The 18,806-nt window shown below is 37.6% G+C and overlaps 1 protein-coding gene across 1 annotated transcript; it reads left to right on the forward strand.

Annotated features, from left to right (window-relative positions):
* Nucleotides 1-51: 51 nt before the first annotated feature.
* Nucleotides 52-18,709, forward strand: LOC149752727 (ribosome-inactivating protein charybdin-like; the record flags this gene model as incomplete). The annotated part of the gene is made up of 2 exons (XM_089925705.1): nt 52-683; nt 18,348-18,709. Coding segments are annotated over exons 1-2 (483 nt in total), but the record flags the coding sequence as incomplete, so codon positions are not given.
* Nucleotides 18,710-18,806: the final 97 nt, after the last annotated feature.

The following is an 18,806-nucleotide window of genomic DNA, read 5'->3' on the forward strand; positions in this document are numbered from 1 at the left end:
TATTTTTTAATATTTATGGATGTATCTATCTTAAATTGGTTCAATATATTTATTTTTAAAAAAAAGTTTGGCTGTGATGTGACTTGCTGATGGCGATAAAAGATAAAAAAAAGATTGGCTGTGATATTATGTGACTTGCTGATGACGACCTGTATCTGCCCTGGAATAATACGACAGAAAAGTCACATGCGCACGCACCTAGAAAAAAATAAAAAATAATTAAAAAAAGGGCTTTTGACTATCAATAAAGGAGCTTCAGCTTCGTCTCCACGCCTGAAGAGGTAATCAAATTGTCATCAATCCAAACAGCAATAGCAGTGGAAGTTAATGGCGGAATCACCAAGGAGTTCGATGTTGAAGGGAAGGGTAGCAAGTGGGCAACATACAGGATTTTCATTGGGGGCCTGCGCAGTGAACTTGGAGTGAGATTTTCACACAATCGCCCCGTCCTTCCTCCTCAGAGAATCCACCCAGGAGATGGTTCGACGTCAAACTGGCATCTAGCTCTAATGCGATCACGCTAAGGATCTGGCGGGACAACCTGTACCTGGACGGCTACCAAATGGAGAATCCTAACCAGTGGTTAGAGTTCGGGGATCCTTCTCCACAACATCTAATTCCCGGATCCACCTTTTTGGGCTTCAATGGTGGCTACCCTTGTCACGCCCCAAGCCCGGAGCGCGGCAGACGCCGCACGCCCGCACGGCGGGCTGCATAGGCGTACAAGGCAACAGATCATATCAAAGCAATCACAAATGTTTAAAGATAACATAAATATTTAAGTGGTTCAAACGCAGTCTTACAAAATTTCAAAATAGCATATGTCAATATAATTCAAATGTCCAAACTAATCTAACTAAAATGCCAATAATTGAATAAATCATCGGAAAATCTAACGCACTCCCCAAACCCGTGTGATCAAGCATCTGGATCTAAAAAACAAAGAAAATAAAATAATGAGCTACACTAGCCCAGTAAGCAACAAAATATCCCAAAGTGGGGTCAGAGCATATCAGATCAAAATACAGGATAATGACTGGAATAAATCATAAATAACATCATTTTACTGTTTTCAAAACTTATTATCATTTTTTCAAAAACTCTGATACCAGAATCTCAACATAATAAGCTACGGCCACGTAACCCAGTGGCATAGGTTGCACAAGGTGCCAAATCCACAATTTTTATCCACCGATGGCAGCCAGTATTGCACAAAAGTGCCAAATCCACTATATTTACCCACCGATGGCAGCCGGTGTCCAAATCCACTATTCTAATCACCGATGGCGCGATGTCGAAACTGATTCCTCACAGATTACAAGTCGACAGGTCCAACGTATAATCCCCATTGGCGGGGCCAGAACAGAACAGAACAGATCATAGCCATGCTAAGAATGCATATATACAAAAATAGATTTCATAAATTGTCCAGTCATATTTTACGGATTTCAGAACATATAACATGATTTTCAAATGAAATTTAACATGCCTGACCCATTTTACTAAATACAAAACATATGTCGAAATTTAATCCACTAATAATTATTTTACCAAATAATTTCGAAAATGCACTTTGAAGCATTAAGTTACTTACCTCTTCTCGCTTAATTCCTACTTCAGATAGGCAGATCATGTTCACCTGTTTAAATTTAATTAATTCCTTGTTAATTTCAGAACTAAGCAAAATCCAGAAATAATACTACTGGGCACGGCCCAACAGGGCCTAGAGTTGGTCCATAATGAACATGGCCCGATAGGGCCCACATCGGACACGGCCCAGTGGGCCCGCATAGACCCGGCCCAATAGGGCCCCTAAGGTTAGCTTCTAATTGGTTCATCTATGAAATAAAATTTTATTTCAGGGACCAATATCTAATTACATAGCACCATTCCGTAATAAAAATCGAGAAAAAGGACCTTTATGTAATAAATCTTTCTTATAGGGATCAAATACAAATTACAGAAGATCCTTTTGTGAAATAACATAATGCCAAGGGCTTTTTTGCAAAATTTTCCTAAGGGACCAATATCTAGCCCAAATGCGCTCGGGTTCGGGTTCGGGTTCGGCTTCGAGTTCGGAGTTGAACTGGGTTTCGAGTTCGGGTTTCGGGTCGGAACTGGGTTTCGGGTTTTGGGTTTCGGATTTCAAATAGGCCGTGATTGGCCGCGGTTTGACCAGAGGGGGGGTGCCGCGGGATGCCTGCGGCGCCCTGCCCCAATTGTTCCCGGAGGAGCCGGAGAGGATCGCCATCACGATCCTCTGTCCGGTTCCTCCCCTATTAGGATCGGGGCTGAAGTCCGCTGGGGCTGCCGACTTCAACCCCGTATCTCACATTCTCTCCCCCTTAAAAAAAATTCGTCCTCGAAATTTGAGAGATCTAGGCCTTTCAAATTTAAAAATACTCAGCCCATTGAGTAATATAAATCTAAGATCTCATTCTCCTTGATCAAAATCAGTGTGATAGATAGTTTTGGATCAACTATCAAAATTTCTAAAACTTGCAAGATTAACACTAGAAAAGTGACTGACTAAAATCTCAGATTGAAATTATCATCTTGATGCATGTTCACTCAAGATCGGATCAGGATCGATTCACAACACGATTGCTTAAAATTAGTTGTGTTTGGGATAGAACTTGAAATGAAGTAAATTTCATACACTTATCATGGTAGTGTGCTGATCCCTCAAAGGATAATAACCAACCTTAGAGTCAAATCATTATATTGCTAAGAATATGATTCACAAAATGAACATGTACTGATGATCATTAGATAGCAACGATTTATCTCAAAAATGATTTGCATCAAATCACAAAAGCAAGTCTGGAAAGGCAAAGTATTGATACTATGATTCAATATGCTACAAAGCTTTTAACTTAAACTTATAAATCATAAGATGGGAGCAATTAATGCATAGTTTATTTAGATACTTAACAAAATAGACTGTATTTAATCAATAATCAACCAATCTTGGTCATAATATACTCAATTTTTTTCTTAGCATACCCTAAAATAGCAAAGTCTATCCGAGAGATAACATAATCATATCATGATTTACCTGAGAATCAATAGTATTCACCTTCCCTTATTAACAAAATCTTTCATTATTGAATAATATAGTGTTTCATCATAACATGTTACCAAAACACAGTCAATATTTTTGACCAGTTTAAATTGATTCAGTCCATCATACTTTCGCTGCACAACTCTGATCAATATTCTCCAAAATTTATTAATGATCCTAGATCATCAACATTTTTTTTTAATAATAACCAAGCAAAATTTTATCCTTGTTTCCCAAGTACACTAGGTCATGATTAACCCTTGAAATGGTTGTCGTATTTATACCATCATATGATCTGTTGCCCAGTAGATACAACCCAAGAGGGGGGGTGAATTGGGTCTTTTAAAACTTTTATGCTACTTCTAAAACTTTTTGATTAACTATGCTAAGTTGTATAGATGCACAGTGAAAGTTAAACTTAGCAAGGGTTTGATGTATAGACTGCGACTTGATTAAATATGCTTGCAACTAAAGGATGTGCGGATAAGAATTAAGCAAGCAATTTATCTAAGTAAGTAAGTGTGTTAGTTAGACAATAACTAGAGGCATTACAAACACAAAGGACATATAGTGGTTCGGTGCACCCCAGCACCTACATCCACTCCCCAAGACCTCTTGGGAATTTCACTATAATCCTACCGATTACAGCCGGTTGTTTTACAAGCTCACAACCCAACTTGTTGTTTTACGAGCGCACAACGAACTCGGTCGGTTTTCCCAGGCTCACCGACTAGAACCAACCCCGATTGTTTTCCCGGGCTCACAATCAAACCCTTACACGTTGGTTTTACCCTCGGCTCACCAACAAACCTATCTCCGTTGGTTTTCCCCTTTGGCTCACCAACAAACCTATCTCCGTTGGTTTTCCCTTTGGCTCACCAACAAACCTTACACCGTTGGTTTTCCCTTTGGCTCACCAACAAACCTTTAACCCCTTGATTCAATCCCTTGATTGAATCAAGTTACAAGATATTAAAACAAAGAATAAAAACAAATCAAAGCTTCTTAAACAAGCAGATATGACAATATAAACAAATAGAGTAAAGAGAAGCCCTCAAACGAGTTTTGAAGATGGAGGAGCTCGGCTTCTTCTTTACTTGATCCTCCTCTGATTTGGCATGAAGTAGAGGATCCCCGAGGCAGCACGCGGATGGAGAGGAAGCTTTCGGATTCACTTGGATGCTCTTCTTCTCTCTATTTCGTTTTGGATGGCCCTTTTGTGCTTGTGGGAGATTTCCTTTGTAATCTCTTTGAGATCTCTTTCCTAGATGATCTCTCCCACTTCCATGCCTTCTCCCCTAGCTCTCCTCTTGTTTTTATAGCTTTAGATGGCGTGGAAACAAGAATCTAGCCGTTAGAGACAAAAATAGAGCCGTTGGACACAGTCTGCACTTCCTGACAATATTACCGTTGGGATCGGAGTCGACTCGCGCGATCAGGAGTCGACTCGCCTGTTGCAGGAGTCGACTCGTGCTTTACTGGAGACGACTCGGCCACTGTTCCAAATTTGAATTATGGTGCATCCTCGACTGGGAGTCGACTCGTCTTAACCCGGAGTCGACTCGCCAACTTCTGGAGCTGACTTGGCAATTTCGGAGTCGGCTCATCCACTGAAGTCCGTGGATCCAATTTTGAATTTTGTCCTCTCGAGTCGACTCGACTGTCCTGGGAGTCGACTCGAATCTCAGACCCCGAACTCCCGATCCTCTGTCTTTTGGCTCGTCCAGTCTTGGAGTCGACTCGAACTTCCTTGGAGTCGACTCGGCTCTCAGTTTGTGAAACACAACCTTCTGCCATCTTGGTGTAGCGCTGCCTTGGAGTCGACTCGAGCTGTCTGGGAGTCGACTCGAATCTCAGAGGCAGTAACTTGGTTTTCTGTCTGTTGATGGTCGCGGAGTCTCGGAGTCGACTCGTGCAATGCGGGAGTCGACTCGAATCTCAGAGTCCCAAAAATGCTCTCTGACTTTTTCCTTGTGTTCCGCTGAGAGTCGACTCTTGCTTTCTTCGGAGTCGACCTACCAACCATCGGAGTCGACTCGCGTTCCACTGGAGTCGACTCGAATCTCAGACCCGAAAACTGCTCTCTGACTTTTCTGCCTGTGACTCCTAGGAGTCGACTCATACTTCTCCGGAGTCGACTCGGTAAACATTGGAGTCGACTCGAATTCCTCAGGAGTCGACTCGAAGACTATTCTTTTGAATTTTTTCCTTTGATTTTACTCCTCCAATTTGAATCCTTTGAACTTTAAGCTTGGGCCAATAAATTGTAGCTTTCTTCCAACTTGAGAGCTTTGGAGGCCTTCTTGTGTTCTCCCAACTTGCTATGCAAAATAAATATTTTTCTCCTTGCAACATAAACATTAGTATCTATACTTCAAGGTTTTGTGATCATCAAAATCAATCTATGAATCAATCTTTCGGTCATCAATCTCCCCCTTTTTGATGATGACAAAACTTGGAGTATATGCAATATAAAAGATATTGATTTCTAGAAGTAATACATAGCTAAGTTGCATGAAGTAGAAAACATATATATGTAAAAACATACTTCATGATAATGCTTTAGATTTAATCAGCTTAACACAATTAACATATTTTAAATTTTAAGCTGATTTGTATTCAATTCAAAGTAATAAAGCATTATTAGTATATATAGCATATACTTAGATATTTCTCCCCCTTTTTGACAACATCAAAAAGATAGTGAAACATTAAGCACAAAGATCAGAGCAGAACACATCGAGTGTGAATTCAAGAGGTTTTCTAATTTGATACCACAGATAGTTTTCTAATCAAGTGTAGGTGGAATCTTTCTTAGGTTAATTCAAGACATGAGTGGAAATCTAACCTCTTCAATAAGTATGAAAGCTTGTTCATTTAAGACCTTTTGCCCAATCTATTAAGTATTTTGAGAGCAATTTAATTAAGTTTCAGAGTAAAAGATCAAAACTTATATATGTGAAAGACATATCATCATGTTGGATCATTAATTCTTCTATGACTTCAAAGTTCTTCTATGATAATAAGAGCATTGGAGCACAAATACCAAAATATGAAATCATGCAATTTTTGATACATCTTAGAGCTCTTTTAAAGACTTTCTTTTATTTCTTTAGAGAGTAAGCACAATTTGATACATAAAAATATGAATTGGCACACAATTTAAGTTCTAAAGATCAAGTCAATTAGGACTTATTAGTGAATATCAAAATAGGTTTTCTAAAAGATGCTCAAGAAAATTTTACACGTTATTCTCCCCCTTTTTCATTAAGTTAGAGGCTCTTTAAGCTCAACTTGCAATTTGGTTCATGATTTATGCATAAGATATACTAACCAAATAACACGCCTCAAGGTGTATCATAAAGATTTTTAGATTAAATTTCAGATGATACATATTAGAGAGTATTAGGATCATTTTTCATTTTGTATTCTTCCTCTCTCCTTTAGTTATAGATATACGCGATTAAGTTCCGTGAGACCTCTCCTTCTGAAATTTTCTTTCTCCCCCTCTATTGATCATTCCATTTAAGAGTTTAGAATTTGAAGATAATGTTCAATAAAATTGTCAATCTCAAAAATATATTTTCTATAAGTTTCAGCTCATTTTCATAAGACTCAAGGTTTGAGATAAGACAGCCTTTATAGAACTCATCTCAAGGTATAAACTCATTATATAATTAAAGCAAGTCGTGCAATATAAGGAGGATCATTAAAAACAATCCATAAAAAAGATACTGAATATCTGAAGCTCCCCCTCAAAAGATGCATTCTTCTTTAATCATTCTTTTCTATTGTTGAATTTCAGATTTTAATGATAAACGTGAATAAGACTGAAATTCTATGATATCGAGAATGTAGAGTAATCTAGTATTATTCAAAATTTGTGGCAATTACTCTTTCTAATCCTTCAAGAACAAGTTATGCTTTCTCTTAATCTTAGAGAAAATGTATAGAAATATTAAACAGAAAATGATTCATTTTAAGCTCAGTTTCTTTCAAAAGCATTTACATTTTCTTTCTCATAGAATCATTTGAGTGAGCTGAAATATTTCTAGCTTTAAGATCATTCACTCTATATATATTCTGATGGAAGTCTTGAAGAATGTAGGAGAGAAAAACATATAGATGATCATTGAGGTATATAGATTTATAGAACTCAATTACTTAATCACAGTTTTTCAGCAATGTATACATGAAACACAATAAATCCCTTTTTAATATCAAAATAAAATTATATATTTAGAAATTTTTATTTGCAATCAAGATCATCGAAAGACACATCATTTGGACCAATATTGGTACACTGTAAGGATAAGAAATGATATGTTTCAGATGCGTATCGGGTCAAACAATCAAGGCATCAGAATTATTCTATTTTTCTTAAACTGTAGTTTTTATATAGGAATCATATTGAGTTTAAAAATCAGATTCTGAATTTTATAAAGATTTTCAATAGAGGCTTTTAAATCATGATTTGAGATATGTATCTTTCACATTGAAGCTCATCTTAAATCATTATGATTGAAGACACATATTTCACACATATAAGAGGATATTCAGAATATTTGTATTTATGTTTAGCACATTATATACCAAAGTTAAGAAAGTTGAAGGATAGAACAAACTCAGTTCATTTTGCCTAAATAGAAATATCCTTCTCTTCTCCTTTTTACAAATTTATTCACCTTTCAGATTTTAACGATGATTGTGAATGACAAATCTGAAATTTCTTTTTAATAAAAAAAAATTTTATATAGTATTCCAAATATTCAATCAAATTATCCAAGCATGAAGCATTGTAAAACATTGAGAACCCATAATTTAAAACATCATGCCACATGCAAAATATATTATGTGTTAAGTCATGCATTAAAATATTAAGAACAAGCATGTCAAGGATCAAAATCAATTCTTTTCAAATAAACTCCCCTTATTTAAACATTATCTTGCACTGATTTCATCCTTAAAGTGTGTTTTCAAGTGATTAAAAATTTGACTTGATTATTCTTATATATTTTCATTTACTTTGTCTTTCATTTTTATTTTCTTATGCTCTATACTCTATTTGCTCCCTATCCGGTGGAGTTGGGAAGGGGCACGAGGTACTACCACTAGCCTCCCTCTTGTGCCGTCCCTAATATGCCCTACACCGAATAGTTGGGTCAAATAGTGCCGGGTACTACCACTAGCCTCCCCATTGGCACCATCCCTATGATGAGCAATATAGAAAGGTTAAAATGTTCACTTCTAACTTTCCCTGTTTGAGTGTAATTAGTTACAGATTTTATCTCTTCCAAACGTCTCACAAATGTTCCGAGTATACTATGTTTGTTTTGCTTTTCCTTAAGATTGGAGTATTTGCCTTTACTCAGATTTTTCATCTCTTGAACAATGTCCATTTTCTTTTCTTTATCTCTCTCCCTTTTTGTCATTCTCAAGTAATTTACATGAAAGAGTAGAATAAAGAGATAATCTTATGTATCATATAGATGTATATTATGCTAACAACATTTTCATTGTGCTCAAGGATTCATAACTTCTCACAAGTTATTTTACATCAAAATTTTAAGCATATACTTGTGTATTTCATGGTTATGACATAGGCAAAGATATATTTTAGTTTGGGCAAACCATGAAATAATTTCTAAAAGTATAAGTCAGTCAATACACATATAGACATGATATCAAAAATTAATAATTAAAGACCTTAATCATGCCATAATAAGATTTAAGTTATTGACTTTGCTCAATTAATTTGTGAGAAAGGTGTCTAAAATTACCTATTCATTATATGTTCTTCAAGCCAAACTAGATTTCTTATGTGTGAACTTTTGGCTGAAGAAGATCCTCTCTCTTGTTTGCATGTGAATGTTTAGTGTATCTTACATGAAGATATCCTTCAAGTTGAAATTTCTCATTTTTCTTTCTTGAAGGAAGGTCATTAGTTTCTTTAAGATACAAAGCATTCATCCAACATATATATATTTTTTTTTTTTTAACTAGATGACTCAATATAAGATATGACAATAGTTGCATGTTGAGTCACTTTACTCAAGAGATTCCCTAAATATAAGCAAGCACATATCACTTGAACTAAAGAGATAGTTTCATTAAATCAGATGGTTCAAGGACAAGCATGTGAGGCAATAGGTAGATTTATCAAGGTCAAATCAATTTCTTATTTTCAAAATCAATTTAGTTTAGATTTTATTCAATAAGGCACGCTAGCTAAGTTTTAATCAACTTATCTTAAACAGTTGTTTCTATCACAATTCAGATTATGATTTATTTGTTTATCAATAAAATATGATTCATTAAAGTTAGATTGATGTCTTGCACAAGGTCACATAATGAGCATACAACCTGGTCTACTAGCTGTATGATAAAATAATTATTCTATCATGCTTCAATACAGCTTTAAACAATAGATCTATTTTGCTCATTCTTTTCAAATTCTACAAGATGGGGTCATAGACATACCTTCTTCATGCCAATCTTCTATGAGAGTTTTCTTGTGGACTAACATTGGTCAATGAAGATCCCCTTTCCTGTTTGTCTTAATTTGGAGTTTGAGAGAAGATGTTAATTCATTCATCATACATATTTCAAACTCACCTTGCAATATAACTCTTCATTAGTAGAACCAGAAATGATGTCATTAATGTACACTTTGAGCAAGTGAGGTGTCACACATTTTTTGATGCAAAGAATTATCACTATTACCTTCTATCAAAAAGGTTATTTAAGCTTTTATATCATGCTCTTGATGCTTGTATCAAATCATATATTGCTTTATCATATTTGTAATGAGTGTTTTCAAATATGGTGGTTATTTAACATATATCTTTTTTAATAAAGTAAGCACATAGGAGTCCATTCTACACACTCATTTGATGGACTATAAAGCTCATAAAGCAAGCAAATGATGATGGTGATCTTTACTTCTAATCATGCAAAAATTTCATCAAGATCTATTTCATCTTTTCTTGATTTAGTCTTTTAGTAGTCATCACTTTTTCTTCATTAAGAGCATATCTGAAAAATTCAATTTTGTTATAATTATTAACAAGTTTTCAGATTGTTATATGTAAAAGATTAACCATATATAATTTGATCTTAGTATCTTGACAGTAAATCATTAGTCTCATAGAGAATAAGACGACTTGATATTTTTGCAACTAAAATCTTTTCATTGAATATTCTATATACATTGCTTGATGAATGATATCCAAGGATAGACATATCTCTATCAGATTTGGCATTATTTTTCATAAGAACATATCAAGCATAACATGTACGACTGAAAAATATGAAAGATATGCAATGGTTCATTTTCCATTTTTCAGAAGATCAAAAGGAGTTTTCATCAAAAATAGATCTAATAGAAATCATATATATGACAAGCAGTGATGATAGCTTTTTAAAAATCATTTAAGTAGATGACTATCATACACAGTTGTCTTTTTCATTTCTTCAAGAATTCTATTACCCCTATTTTACTTAAGATGTCCTTGGTGCTGAAATAGTTAATTTCTGCATAAACTTTATCAGGATTTTGGTTTTCAACACTGTGCCATGATACTCTTTATCTTCACAGTTAGGAAACCTTTATCATTTGAAACACTTTTACAAGATTCAGCAAATACAGAAAATATTTTCAAGTTTATTTTCCAAGAACAAATCCAATGTAAGCTTTTGAAAACTTAGAGATGGAAACAACATCTTTAGATTTAGAAATGATTTTTGGTTGTTTCCTTAGTTAGCATGCATAGCAAAACTTTGACCTTTAAGAAGATAATTTAAGTAAGCCAATGGCAAGGTCTTTTGAGATTAAGTATATACTAGCATGAGTTGATTTTGTATGCTAAAGATGGTTTCTTTAATCTTGGTATTCATAGTGCATATATTTAAAAACATACCAAGTACACATTATCATATCTATGATCAATAAACAATAATGCCATGGATAAAAACTCTCAATCAAGCATATAGAGAATTCATAGAATTATTCTTAATAAATTAATCATTTTGCAACTTATCCAATAGTGAGTAAAGTACACTATGAAGTGATTTGATCATATTTCCAAAAGTATTTTCTATATCACAAAATTGATCACTATTAGCAATTCATATCAAATACTAAGCAAAAATAATGATGAGATGCAAGGATTACTGATTTTTGTTAATAACTTTTCATAAGTATATTTTAAGTTTCTTTTGTTCCATGGGTATCTTGGTACACCTATGTGTACATCCTCATTTTCTCATTTTGGGTACCCAAGCTTGCTTGAGTCCTTGAGAGTTAGGACATATGGTTCCTTTTGGAACCCATATCTGTTTAATAGTAATAACTTTACCATTTGATTTAATTATACTAGAACGATAGGTAAAGTTGTTATTCCCATCCTTTTCATTTTTGAAATAACTTATCTTATTTAATGGTTTGCTTGATGAATTGATAACCTTTTTCTCTAGAGATTTATTGTTAAGTAAAGGAATCAAGCCAAGTTTTGATTTATCACAAGCAACATATTGGCTTTCAAACATCATTTTTAATCGTTCTGAACTTACGGTGAATTTGTTAATAAAAGATTTTAATTGATTAATTTCTTTACTTAAGTTTTGATTTTCTTTAATTAAGCTATGATTTTTCTGAATCAATTCTTCTGAAAATGACCTTAAACTTTTATTTTCAGAATTTAGTTTGTCTTGTATTTCAGTAATAGAATTTCTTTCTTTTGAAATTTCCAAATTTAGCTTTTTAAGATTTTTATTTTTCCTAGCTAATTTTCTACATTCACTATACAAATCATGAAAAGCATTTAAAAGTTCATCATAAGAATATTTTTCATGAAAGTCATTTGGTGTAAGATTAGATTCAGATTCTACTTTATCTTCTTGTACCACAAGACATAAGTTAGTTACCTCTTGTAGTTCATTGTTGCTCCTAACTTTCAATTCCTTGTCTGACTTTCTCTTGGTCAAGGCTTTCTTGCGCTTTACCTCTTTCTTCCTTTCTTCTTGCTTCCTCTTCTTCTTTGTCTTTAGGAAGCTGATTTGCCTCGGAGTCGACTCGGACCTTATTGGAGTCGACTCGACTAACTTGGGAGTCGACTCTGAGCTTCTTGGAGTCGACTCGACTGAGGGAGATTCATCACCCTTTTCTGCAGTCTCATTGTTAGTATATAATTGAAGCATATGAGAGCTAATCTGAGATTTATCATAAATATTTTCTAAAGTATCCCAGATCTCCTTAGCAGATAAGCATGCAGAAATTTCATTAAACTTTGTTTCTTGAATAGCACAATATAATATGTTCATAGCATTAGCATTTAATTGTGCTAAGTCCTTCTCATTAATATGAGAGAGTGTGTGAAGGTCATTTATTATGATTTTCCATAGATAATAGTTTTGTGATTGAATGAAAATGCGCATGCGTATTTTCCAATGTGGGTAGTTTATACCATTAAACAGTGGAGGTGTATCAATTGATTGTCCTTCTCCTAGAAAACTATCTATTTGAGTTGTCATGATCTTTGGCTCTAGTCGGTTAAGACTACAAATAATATTTGAGCACCTGCTCTGATACCACTTGTTGCCCAGTAGATACAACCCAAGAGGGGGGGTGAATTGGGTCTTTTAAAACTTTTATGCTACTTCTAAAACTTTTTGATTAACTATGCTAAGTTGTATAGATGCACAGTGAAAGTTAAACTTAGCAAGGGTTTGATGTATAGACTGCGACTTGATTAAATATGCTTGCAACTAAAGGATGTGCGGATAAGAATTAAGCAAGCAATTTATCTAAGTAAGTAAGTGTGTTAGTTAGACAATAACTAGAGGCATTACAAACACAAAGGACATATAGTGGTTCGGTGTACCCCAGCACCTACATCCACTCCCCAAGACCTCTTGGGAATTTCACTATAATCCTACCGATTACAGCCGGTTGTTTTACAAGCTCACAACCCAACTTGTTGTTTTACGAGCGCACAACGAACTCGGTCGGTTTTCCCAGGCTCACCGACTAGAACCAACCCCGATTGTTTTCCCGGGCTCACAATCAAACCCTTACACGTTGGTTTTACCCTCGGCTCACCAACAAACCTATCTCCGTTGGTTTTCCCCTTTGGCTCACCAACAAACCTATCTCCGTTGGTTTTCCCTTTGGCTCACCAACAAACCTTACACCGTTGGTTTTCCCTTTGGCTCACCAACAAACCTTTAACCCCTTGATTCAATCCCTTGATTGAATCAAGTTACAAGATATTAAAACAAAGAATAAAAACAAATCAAAGCTTCTTAAACAAGCAGATATGACAATATAAACAAATAGAGTAAAGAGAAGCCCTCAAACGAGTTTTGAAGATGGAGGAGCTCGGCTTCTTCTTTACTTGATCCTCCTCTGATTTGGCATGAAGTAGAGGATCCCCGAGGCAGCACGCGGATGGAGAGGAAGCTTTCGGATTCACTTGGATGCTCTTCTTCTCTCTATTTCGTTTTGGATGGCCCTTTTGTGCTTGTGGGAGATTTCCTTTGTAATCTCTTTGAGATCTCTTTCCTAGATGATCTCTCCCACTTCCATGCCTTCTCCCCTAGCTCTCCTCTTGTTTTTATAGCTTTAGATGGCGTGGAAACAAGAATCTAGCCGTTAGAGACAAAAATAGAGCCGTTGGACACAGTCTGCACTTCCTGACAATATTACCGTTGGGATCGGAGTCGACTCGCGCGATCAGGAGTCGACTCGCCTGTTGCAGGAGTCGACTCGTGCTTTACTGGAGACGACTCGGCCACTGTTCCAAATTTGAATTATGGTGCATCCTCGACTGGGAGTCGACTCGTCTTAACCCGGAGTCGACTCGCCAACTTCTGGAGCTGACTTGGCAATTTCGGAGTCGGCTCATCCACTGAAGTCCGTGGATCCAATTTTGAATTTTGTCCTCTCGAGTCGACTCGACTGTCCTGGGAGTCGACTCGAATCTCAGACCCCGAACTCCCGATCCTCTGTCTTTTGGCTCGTCCAGTCTTGGAGTCGACTCGAACTTCCTTGGAGTCGACTCGGCTCTCAGTTTGTGAAACACAACCTTCTGCCATCTTGGTGTAGCGCTGCCTTGGAGTCGACTCGAGCTGTCTGGGAGTCGACTCGAATCTCAGAGGCAGTAACTTGGTTTTCTGTCTGTTGATGGTCGCGGAGTCTCGGAGTCGACTCGTGCAATGCGGGAGTCGACTCGAATCTCAGAGTCCCAAAAATGCTCTCTGACTTTTTCCTTGTGTTCCGCTGAGAGTCGACTCTTGCTTTCTTCGGAGTCGACCTACCAACCATCGGAGTCGACTCGCGTTCCACTGGAGTCGACTCGAATCTCAGACCCGAAAACTGCTCTCTGACTTTTCTGCCTGTGACTCCTAGGAGTCGACTCATACTTCTCCGGAGTCGACTCGGTAAACATTGGAGTCGACTCGAATTCCTCAGGAGTCGACTCGAAGACTATTCTTTTGAATTTTTTCCTTTGATTTTACTCCTCCAATTTGAATCCTTTGAACTTTAAGCTTGGGCCAATAAATTGTAGCTTTCTTCCAACTTGAGAGCTTTGGAGGCCTTCTTGTGTTCTCCCAACTTGCTATGCAAAATAAATATTTTTCTCCTTGCAACATAAACATTAGTATCTATACTTCAAGGTTTTGTGATCATCAAAATCAATCTATGAATCAATCTTTCGGTCATCATGATCAAGTAATCATATTCTAGATCCAAATTTGAACTAAGCCAATCTAGTTTCCCTTGACAATTCCATTATACAAGTTGATATTTATTCTAAGCTTCGATAATTAAAAGATTCTAGATTAACTTACTCAGGAGCCTACTCAATCATCCCGAATCTTTTCTTTTAGGCTAAACTTATTTGGGCCTCTTATGAAATCCCACTTGCATTTCTCATATGGTGATACAAAATCCATAATCAACTCATGGCCTTGATTTATAAATATTTAACTCATAAGAATCTAATAATTTAGTTCAAAGATTTACAAGAAACTCCACCAAGATAAAAGCTCTAAGATTTTAGATTGAGATCAATTCCTCAAATAAGTAAAATATTTTTATATGCAGTACTGCAAACATTTCGAGATCTTGTAAATCTACTAGACTTAGAGAATCTACTAATAACACAATGATATCCATATCGATCAAAATCAAAAATACTATACTTTCCAACAATTTTTTTTTCTTAACAAGGAAAAGCATTAAGAACTTTTCCAAATCAAACAAATCCTATTTGCGACCAATCCAAAAACATTTTAATCCACCAGTATTCTCAAGTTTTACTAATTGACTTTCCATCAAAATATCAATCTTAATTGTTTCAAGTCTCAAGTAGAGCCAAATAAGAATTCTTAAGTCTCATCCCCAAGTATATTTTTCTTCTATATACGAGTTCCATGCATGATCCACATACAGATTTCAATGAATATTTTCTAGTCCAAGCTTTAAACATCTTTTTATAAATGAATCTTAATTTGCCACCAAAATAATTAACTTCAACTAGAAGTAATATCCACAGTGCCTGATATCAAGTTAAACTTCCAAAATAATTACATTGCACGATAATATCCCATGATTAATATTCCTTCACTTAATTTAGTAAAAATCTAATTAATCATAACTTGAAATACAAATTGCTCTACCAAGAAAACTCTCAGAATAGCTTATTCACACTTCGATTACGACCATAATTAGATTGCATTCTAATTTTAGCATTTCAAAATTACTGATAAAATAACATAAATTTATTAATAGCAAAAGCAAATAAATACCCTTGTCTAATGGCCTATTGTCTACCCATCTCTCAAACTTTCCGATGAATCCTAAAGATGCTAAAACTTAAGCTCCATCAGACTATATCAAATACAATCCCTAGGAATCTGAAACCTGAGCTCTGATACCACCAAATCTGTCACGCCCCGAGCTCGGAGCGCGGCAGACGTCGCACGCCCGCACGGTGGGCCGCACAGGTGTGCAAGGCAGCAGATCATATCAAAGCAATCACAGATGTTTAAAGATGACATAAATATTTAAATTGTTCAAAGGCAGTCTTACAAAATTTCAAAATAGCATATGCCAATATAATTTAAATGTCCAAACTAATCTAACTAAAATGCCAATAACTGAATAAATCATCAAAAAATCTAACGCACTCTCCAAACCCGTGCGATCAAGCCTCTGGATCTAAACAACAGAGGAAATAAAATAATGAACTACACTAGCCCAATAAGCAACAAAATACCCCAAAGTGGGGTCAGAGCATATCAGATCAAAATACAGGATAATGACTGGAATAAATCATAAATAACATCGTTTTACTGTTTTCAAAACTTATTATCATTTTTTCAAAAACTCCGATACCAGAATCTCAACATAATAGGCTACGGCCATGTAACCCAGTGGCATGGGTTGCACAATGTGCCAAATCCACTATTTTTATCCACCGATGGCAGCTAGTGTTGCACAAAAGTGTCAAATCCACTATATTTACCCACCGATGGCAGCCGGTATTCAAATCCACTATTCTAATCACCGGTGGCGCGGTGTCGAAATCGGTTCCTCACAGATTACAAGTCGACAGGTCCAACGTATAATCCCCACTGGTGGGGCCAGAACAGAACAGAAGAGATCATAGCCATGCAGAGAATGCATATATATAAAAATAGATTTCATAAATTGTCCAATCATTTTATACGGATTTCAGAGCATATAACATGATTTTCAAATGAAATTTAACATGTTTGACCCATTTTACTGAATACAAAACATATGTCGAAATTTAATCCACTAATAATTATTTTATCAAATAATTTTGAAAATGCACTTAATTTGAAGCATTAAGTTACTTACCTCTTCTCGCTTAATCCCTACTTCAGATAGGCAGATCAGGTTCACCTATTTAAATTTAATTAATTCCTTGTTAATTTCAGAACTAAGCAAAATCCAGAAATAATACTACTGGGCACGGCCCAACAGGGCCTAGAGTTGGTCCATAATGAACATGGCCCGATAGGGCCCACATCGGACACGGCCCAGTGGGCCCGCATAGACCCAGCCCAATAGGGCCCCCAAGGTTAGCTTCTAATTGGTTCATCTATGAAATAAAATTTCATTTCAGGGACCAATATCTAATTACATAGCACCATTCCGTAATAAAAATCGAGAAAAAGGACCTTTATGTAATAAATCTTTCTTATAGGGATCAAATACAAATTACAGAAGATCCTTTTGTGAAATAACATACTACCAAGGGCTTTTCTGCAAAATTTTTCTTTACTGGCCAAATGGGCTCGGGTTCGGGTTCGAAGTTGAACTGGGTTTCAGGTTCGGGTTTCGGGTCTAAACTGGGTTTTGGGTTTCGGATTTCGGATTCGGGTTTCAAATTGGCCCAAGTTGGGCCCATATAGGGTATAGCCCAACTGGGCCTAACCGGGCTGGACTGGGCCCAAGTTGGGCCTGAAATGGATAGGGCCCAACGGGCCCAATTTGGCCTGTGATGGGCCTCCTCCTTCCCCAAACCCCCCACGGACAGCGGAAGAAGGAGAGACAGAAGAGAAAGAGGGCCGGCGAGGTGGCCGGCCTGGGTGGCCGGAGGCTACCCCTCGGTTGATGGCCAGCCAGCCGTTGCGGTGGCTGATGGGGAGGAGAAGCAACCGAGATGATCTCGGTTTGTGGGGCCAAAACAGAGGAGAAAAAAATCAATTCTTTTGGCAATAGATCGAAGACGAGGAGGGAAGCTTACCGGCGCTCGACGGAGGTGGCAGATCTCGGCCAAGGAAGGCTCGATCCGGTGTCAAGCGGCGACGGCGGCGGCACTTTCCGAAGGGGAAGTAGATCCAGAAACAGGGAAAGGCCGCGAGGGGATTCGGACGGTGCTCAGCCGAGAGAGCACGTCGGTCACTCGGGAGGCAAGAACAGAGGAAGGAGAGAGAGAGGAGAGAGAGGAGAGGAAGGAGAGGGGCTCGGTGGTGATCTGGGAAGGAAAAGAGAGGTTTTTATCATCCCCTCGTAACGACTCTCCGCCGCGAAAATCGTCGCGGCCGTGATTGGCCGCGGTTTGACCGGAGGGGGTGCCACGGGATGCCCGCGGCGCCTTGCCCCAATTGTTTCCAGAGGAGCCGGAGAGGATCGCCATCGCGATCCTCTGTTCGGTTCCTCCCATATTAGAATTGGGGCTGAAGTCGGCTGGGGCTGCCGACTTCAGCCCCGTATCCCACAACCCTGATTTGCAACGTGTTGCCGTAGAGACGAGGAAGGACATATCCCTTGGCACGGAGGAACTCAAGAAAGCTGTTAAGAAGCTCGCTACCTCCACGAGTAGCAAGGAAAAGGCGCACCATTTGATTGTGTTGATCCAGATGATGTGCGAATCGATTAGATTCGATCGTATCTCCGAACACCTTGCCACCCAATTCCTCGGAAGTTCGGGACCCCCTGAATGGATGCTGGCATTAGAGAACGGCTGGGGAGACCTCTCTGCCGCGTTGCTGCGCGCTGATGCCCATCCCGAGCGTCCCTTCCGCCTTCCGCAACCCAATGCTATGGGAATAAAGACGGCTGAGCAGGCGGCCGCCGCCCTGGGCATCTTGCTGGATCCCTCCCGCTTGCACCTAATGATTCAGCGCATGGCCGCCGCCTCGAACGGGGATCAAGGCCGACCACTGGCGGAGGTCTTCTGGGTGCGCGTCGACAACATCGGCGGAG

The sequence above is a fragment of the Phoenix dactylifera genome, chromosome 10 (assembly GCF_051530095.1).
Source record: "Phoenix dactylifera cultivar Ajwa chromosome 10, Ajwa_hap1_PhDact_Kaust_v1.1, whole genome shotgun sequence".
NCBI classification, from domain to species: Eukaryota; Viridiplantae; Streptophyta; class Magnoliopsida; order Arecales; family Arecaceae; genus Phoenix; species Phoenix dactylifera.